The following is a 7,810-nucleotide window of genomic DNA, read 5'->3' as shown; positions in this document are numbered from 1 at the left end:
TGTAATTTTTCTTTAACAAACCTTTATTACTATTCAAGATTATATACAATCAATTATACAGTTACAATTTAACCTAAGTTATAATTTTGACTATGACAAATTAAAATAAATACAAAGGATGAATGAACGCGTACACCTTACTTGTATAAAACAACATATTTAATAATACTCGTATCTATAAAACAATCAAAAATAAACACAAACATCGACCTCGAATCTAAACTATTTCAGCTACCACCCACAGTGTGCTCTCCCCGCCCATAATCGCAATCCTTCAGATAGTAGAAACTGTTCTGGTTGATCAGGTCATTGATCGTCCGCTTCAGTCCCAGCAGCGAAGCCAGTCGATACTTGAGCGTGACGGATTCTACCAAATCCACCAGTCCGGCGATGGCCCGTTCCATTTCCGGCGTCACCCGTGGTTCCTGCTGGAACTTTTTGACCAGCGCTTCGATCATTTCGTCTGTCAGCGGTAGGCGGTCCAGGTAGTCTTCCAGATAGTTGAGTTCACCATTGACAATGTAGTGCTGGTAGAGGGCCGTGGTCCAGTTCACTTCGCAATCATACGTCCGGGCAACGATTAGCGCCTGGGGGACACTGGAGGGGAAGAAAGGAATTCTGTAGGATCAAGTCGTGTGGTTGGTCACAGAAAAAAAACTTACCTCAGAGCACTGTACACGAACAGCTCCGGATCCTTGATGTTGAGCACCGAGTAGCAGGATTGATGATCCACCGCGCCTGGTCCAGTCTTCTCCGCCAAAACCTGATTCACCAAAGATATCTGCAGGGCCACCAGCTCAGCGTTGGATGCCGTCCTCTGCGCCAGATTCATCTTATTGTCGAGCAGGTAGTTTTCGGCCGCGTGCATGTACGATTCCATGGCTCCGTTCAGTTCCGATACTACGAGTGGGGTACACGAAAGGCGAAGTATTCCAGCCTTAGGACTTCCACCAGCCACCGTGGAGGGCTTCTCATACGTAGATAAAACCTTGGCGATCGCGGATTTGGCCTCGGTTTCCCACATTTCCGCTATCTCTTTGTACATAAGAAAGTGCAGTGCGGCCAAGCGGAAGAACTCCTTCTGTTCCGGGCAGTGTTCGTTCAGGAACGAAATGATGGCAGTTTTAAGGCCGTTGGAATGCTTCTCGTCGAACTGCCCAAGCAGAGACTCAAACTGATCGTGCTTGATCAGCGTTTCGAAACAATAGTACATTTCCCGGTAGCGTCCGATTCCGACGAGAAGTTTCACAATCAAATTCCACGATTTCGCAGCGGTCAGAACGGAGTTCAGCGCCTTACAGCGTTGCAGTACTTCAACGATGCCCTCGACGGAACATTCGTGGACGAAGCAGTCGTGAGCTTTGATCAGTAGCGCAACTATGATCGTGTTCTGCTTCTTGAGCGACAGAACTTGCCCCCTGAAGATCGTTCGCAGTTTTTCCAGAAGTTCTCGATCGCCTTTACCTGACCCTGAATCTTCCGATTCTGACCTCCCAAGTTCCGGAGATTTCTCCAGGCGTCTATACTGTTTGATGGCGTCGCAATACCTCAGCAAGCAATTTCCCAACATAGTTGTATTGGGAGCCAGTTCTAAGAACAAGTGGAACTCCTGATCGATGTTGTAACCCCACAGGAGTTCTTCCACCGGTTTCGTACTGATGACCGGTGGTGACCCCTGCTGCAGCAGGTAGAACTTGGAACTTACCACGGCCGTTGCTATTTCTCTGGACAGAAACTCCGACACCACCTCGTCGCGCAGCTTGTGCGAGGTCATCACGTCGCTGATGACCTCCAGTTTGTGAATGCAGTCCTCTTGGATGACCTCCGCTAGGAAACCGATCGGATCGCGGATTTTCAGGATTTCGTTGTACTCTTTGTCCAGGTACATGGCGACCCGGTAGGTGAGCACGATTCGCTTGGCAATTTCCTGGCCGTACTGGATTTGGACGCCCAGGCCCTGTAGATGGGGTGGAAAGCTCTATTAGGGGTTGATCGACTATAGATCGGTGTCGGGGTATCCTTGATTGATTTCTCAACCGGATTGCAAAAAATCAGTCTCAAAAAATAATCCAAGGGGAATATCGGAAGCAATCAAGGGAGGAATCCTTAAAAATCGAGAGAAATCCCCGCAGGGATTACGAGAGGAATCTCGGAACGATCCCTGGATGAATCGCTGATAAAATTCAGAAGAAAGCCCAACTAAAATCCCTGAAGAAATCCTGAGGCAATCAAGGAATGAATCCCTAGACGAATCCATGAAGGAATCGCTACATGGTTCCAGAAGAAATCATTAAAATCACATTGGAAGTATTTCCCGAAAAAAATATCAGGAAAAATCCCTGATGGAACCTGAAAGAACTCCCTAAAAGAAATTCGGGAAGAATAAATGAAGGAATCGTGGATTTTCCTGTATTGACAAGATTTAACGAGACATCTATGGAAGAACCACTGAATGAGTTTTGGGAAGCATTTCTATCGTAAACCAGGAAAAGGTCAATCAATCAATCAATTAATCCCGGAAGGAAACCCGAAAAAACGGCAAGAATGCTGAAGGAATCCCTAATACAATCTCGGGAATAAACCATTAAAGCATCCCGGGTGAAATCTTTTAAGAAATCCCAGGAAAACAGCTAATGAATTCTGGGAAATATCTAAGAAGAAATACCAGAGTAATCCTTGAAGGAATCTCGGGAGGAATCAATGAAAAAATTCTAACGGAATTCCACAAAGAATTCCTGTAGGCAGACTCGAGTGCCTGTCGGTAGAAGGGAAGAGGGGAAGTTGTGGTCAGGTTAAAACACCAAACAGCTCCACCTTAGCACGGCCCTGCCTGTAGGAATCTTTTTGAGAATACTAGTAGGAACTCGTGAAGGAAAACTCCGGAAAAATCAATGAAGAAAACTCTGCGGAAATCGCTGTAGCAATCCTTGGTAAATGACTGAATAATACCGGGAGAAATCCCTAAAAGGAATCCCACGAAGAGTCACTGATGGCGGCTGATGAGGGTGACTTGTTGGCGGGAACCCTGGAGATATATTTATAGAAAGCCCTAATGAAATCTCGTGAGAAATCACACCCCAGGAGAATTTTCTGTAGAAATCTCTGGACAAATCCCTGCCTAAAGGAATCCCGTGGTAAATTAATGAAGGAGTCTCAGAAGAAATGTGTAGAGGAATCCCTGAAAAGATCCAGGAGAAATTCTCAAAAGAATTCTGAATGATTCTCGGGAGGAATACCTTAAACATTAAGGTATTCCTTTCGAGAATTATTCAGAATTCCTTTGAAAATTTCCCCTTAAAGAATGTCGGGAGCAGGGCCCTACATTTTCAATTTCAATTGAAATTTTCAGGCGAAGTTTGTAAACAATGTTTTCAATCGTCAATGGAAACAAGGCGCCGTCGTCGTCACTCAGCCCGACTGTCATCGTCACCGATGAACCGACGCTGCTGCGTCGTCGTAGATGCCACTTTGTTTCGCACTCACAAGCTCACGCGCGCTCGATCGACATCGAATGAATTTCTCTGTTATAACTCAATTAATGAGTGTAACAACCGTCAAATCTGTGTGATTTTAATGTATGCTATGCATATTTTACTGAAATAGTTTATTATTCATAAAAATATTAAGCAAACATACATTTTAGACAATTTGAAAATTTCAGTTGAATCCCAGTCGATGTGAAAATGAGCCGCCACCCGTCGTTGCGTCGAAGAAAGTGACAAGAAGGGCGGATGAAGCGAAGCGCATGCATGTTGTTTTGAATGTTCCCGTCGTCGGCGTCTGTCCGATGCTGATGTGCGCTCGCTTTCAGCGTCATGTTTTGATTTCGACGATGTAGGCCCCTGGTCGGGAGAAGTCCTGGAAGAAATCTCTAAGGGAATTTCGCGAGAATTCAATTAAAGAATATCGGAAGAAATCCTGGGAAATTCTCTAAATTAATCCCTGTAAGAACCCCTTAAGGCTGCGGCCAGAGTGGACGCGTCACGCGACGCGACGCGGTGCGGCGCGTTTTTGACGCGGCTTCCAACGCGGCTTGATAGCCACAGTGAACGCGGTGCAACGCGTCTGTTCGTAAAGCAAACTGAAAAGTTTTCATAATTTCCCTCACCTTTGCACATGAATACTGACCATAACTATTTTATTAACCAATATATTAAACTGACCATAATTATTTTATCTTTCGAATTACAACAAACGGTGAGAAGTTTTGATAAGATTTTTTGGATATGTATTGGATCACTTCACACCATCAATGTATAATTCCCAACTCGGGTTGCAGAGACAGTTTGTGATAGGTTCGTCTTGACAACAAGTAGCACACAATCAAAGCGAGCTGTCTCCTCTCTATCGGTTTAAAAGCCATAACATTTCAACAGTTTTTAAGAGTTATCTGATGAAAAATGTCCAAGAGATATGTGATTATTGTGCTCAACCTAAAATTAAAGTGAACCATTTATCAAAATGCACCTTTAAATGCTATTTATTTATTTCGGATGATTCAGAAGAGGTATACATTTGGGACAATGGTGGTTCCCTAACCTTTAATCTACCCGTCCTACAGGTACAAATTTTGAAATTTTATGAACAAGTGAGCTTGTAGTCCGAGCTGCCACAGGGTTGTATACGTAAAAAAAATGGCACCCCTTAGTTTATTTTTAATCAGCAAGGCAATGCAACAAGTTTGTTAACTCAAAATTAATATATTTTTATTTTGAAACTATTTTTAAGCTTACAGTCCTAGTAGAATACTTCGAGATAGTAAAATAAACGAGAGGATGCCAACCCTTTTTGTGCATGAAACATAGGTAGGGGTAATGTGAAAGCTCTGCTTGTAATGGGTGTAGAATGACGTAAAAGAGATTTTGATTATTTCCGTTAAGTCTTAAGTCATAAATTTGAAAGAATTACTGATTTTGATTCGCAATATAGGTGAAAAGTGAGGTTACGAGACGTCACCGGATAATAAACATGTGGTATTATTCATGTTAATATTTTTTACATTCATATTTGAATGCATTTGAAAAACATTTTCGTAAAATTAGCGCCATGATTTGGTAAAAACGGACGAAATCCACACAAAAATACAAAATTCTCCGCGCGAACCGCGTGACTTCCGCATCAAAAACAGTGCATGCACTGTTTTGTCGTGCGTCGCGCGGCTAAACGCTTTCCGCTTCGCATCGTTCCGCGCGCACTCTGGCATGTTGTGATTGTTTTACATACCTGTATTCTAATGAACGGAGTTCTGCCGCGCGTCGACGCGCGACCTGTCAAATGCCGCATCGCACCGCGCCGCGCCGCGTGACGCGTCCACTCTGGCCGGCACCTAAAGAATCCCTGAACGAATCTTTGGAAGAATCCATAAAGGAAATCCGGGAAAAGACATTGAAGAAATCTTGGAAAGTATCAATGGGAGAACTTCCTGTTGCAATCCTGGGAGAGAACTTGGAGAAATTCCTGGTGGAATTTCGGGAATAACCCGTAAAAGAGTGCGGGAAGAATCCCGGACAAAACCTTAGAGAACTCCGGGAGGAATCTTTGGGGACAACGCCTGCTGGAAGGCCAAAAATATCCCTGAAGGAATGCCGGAAGAAATTCCTGGAGAAAGCCCGGGAAGAATAAAAAAAGTATCCCGGGAGGAATTCCTAATGGGATTGAAACATCCTGGAGGAATACCTAAAGTAAGTAATCCCAGGGAGAAACTCTTGAAAGAAGCACAGATGCAGTTCCTGGAAGAGTTCTTAAAATAAGAATATTGAAGGGATTCCAGGAAGGGTCCTGAATGGAATACCGAGAGGAATTCCAGGAGAAATCCTGGGTCGAATATCTACATGTTTCCGGAGAAGAGTTACAAGATGAAGCCTGCTAGAAATCCCAGAAGAAATCCATGGAGGTTTTCATAGAGATCCTTAGGATCCTTCCACGGCAGTACAATACTTACATTGATCGCTTCATAGATGTCCTGCTTCTCCCGGGAGGGCACCTCCTCGAACTCAGACGCCCCGGCGCTCGTATCGGACGAATCGTTCGCATTGACCCTCATCGGCGAGTTGATCCACGAGTTGTTGGCCGAGCTTGCACTGATCCTACTGGTTCGTAGCGTTCGACGCTGGAAACGATTCGACGCTCGCTTGAAATCCTCGTTCAACATAAGTCGTTCCTCTTTGGTAAGATTGTACAGACTGACCAAGGACTCGGCCAAGGCCATACAGAATACGATGAAGTGTAGATCGTTCGGTCGTTGGTCGAAGATCGCCTGGTACCGAAGTGCTTGCACGATGTCTCCCTTCTCTAGCAGTCGGTTGATGAGATTGTCCAGTTGCGCTACTTCATTCGGATCGATCAGCTTAAGGCTCGATATGGTCAGATCGTTGATTCCGGCCACTTCTTTCAGCTCCAAAAACGTGTGGTACAGAACGCCGCGATCACGCTTGAATGCGGTGTTGAAGAAATGCGAATGATACAGCTCCAGCGTGGACGGATCTTGACGGCATCGAACGTAAGCCACCGCCAACTCGAACTCCAATCGATCGCGATCGTATACTTCACTCGGGTACAATCCGCGATCGTTGATCAGATCCAGCGTTTTCTTCAGCAGCGCATACCTCTGGGGATCACTGTCTTCCAAACGGTTCGCAATGTGAATGTAGAAGTTAAGTAGGACCTCGGCGCCGAAACCGTACCGGTTCAAGTCGGTCTGGTATTGATCAAAATCACAAGTTCCGCGAAGATCAAATTCATTGACCCAGTGTTCGAAGATGATCCTTTCTTTTGGAAGTTCGGACAGATCAGCGATCTCAACGGCAGCTTTGTAGAACCTGCCATCGACAAGGCGTCCGCACAGGTCGTCTAGCTCTTTTTGTAGGTTGAGAGGACGATCGTAGAATTTGATAAAATCGATCCTCACCGTAGAACACTGAATGATTTGGGCAATTCGGAGCAACGTGGTGAAATCGACTTTATGAGTAAAGTAGTTGATGTCCGAAGCGACTAGGGTTTCCAGAAGCTGAATTTGATAGTAGAACGACTCAAAGTTGTGATCGAGGTGTAGGATTAACAATTTGGCGGTAAAGTTGATCAGCTCAAGCTTCTCTAACTGCAGTATTGGACATTTTGAAGCGATGTGCAAAAATTTCTTCAACATCTCGGTTGTAGCTTCCGAGAAGTTCAATGCATACGTTTCGGTCAAAAATTTCACCAGAACGTTGAAATTAGACTCCGGGAAGAACAGTTCAATGCTAGTTTCCAACGTGTTTACGAAACCTGTTTCTACGCAGTACACAACAAGGTCCGACACCAGAACATTTTCCGACAAGGTTTCTATCCTGTCCTGATACGGATATTCAACCGACATCATCAACCAAGTGATCCAGCAGTATTTGAGATTCGCTTCCGCGGTCATACCGGCCAACACGGCTAGCAGGGGCCATTTACGTTGAACGGCGCGTTCCAACAGCTTTACGAAAGTATTTGCAACACTCAATCCACCCTGTCCCAAGACCAATTGTTTGAAGTTCTCGTGGTCAAACACCGCTTCGTGGCTGCTACTTCTAGCGCAGCTACTGGTCTCATTCGAGCACAACAGTACCGTGGCAAACAGGTCATGGTTGTACTGTTCGCACAGGAACTGCGCACCACCGTAGTCACCTGGGATGTGCTGTAGCTGTCGTCCGGATTGGATGTCACTTTCACTCGATACGCTCGAATGACTCTCGATTGGGGCAGTGCCGTTGCTCACCTGGAAGTAAATTTGAAGTTTAACTTGTGTCAATTTGCTTGGATACATGGAATAGCTACATGAATTCAAAAA

At 44.9% G+C, this 7,810-nt stretch overlaps 1 protein-coding gene across 2 annotated transcripts in view; it reads right to left on the bottom strand.

Annotated features, from left to right (window-relative positions):
- Positions 1–7,810, bottom strand: part of LOC109398300 (spatacsin) — a 39,657-nt gene continuing 31,847 nt past the window's right edge. For both annotated transcript variants that reach the window (XM_029880202.2, XM_062849172.1), the window contains 3 exons: positions 5,942–7,738; positions 663–1,957; positions 1–597 (listed from right to left, as the gene is read on the bottom strand). In XM_029880202.2, the coding sequence (XP_029736062.2) occupies positions 228–597; positions 663–1,957; positions 5,942–7,738 (3,462 nt within the window). In that variant the 3' untranslated portion in view covers positions 1–227. The remainder of the gene's footprint in view (positions 598–662; positions 1,958–5,941; positions 7,739–7,810) is intronic.

This window comes from Aedes albopictus, chromosome 2 (assembly GCF_035046485.1).
Source record: "Aedes albopictus strain Foshan chromosome 2, AalbF5, whole genome shotgun sequence".
In the NCBI taxonomy this organism is placed as follows: domain Eukaryota; kingdom Metazoa; phylum Arthropoda; class Insecta; order Diptera; family Culicidae; genus Aedes; species Aedes albopictus.
This window is presented reverse-complemented; position numbering and strand designations above follow the sequence as displayed.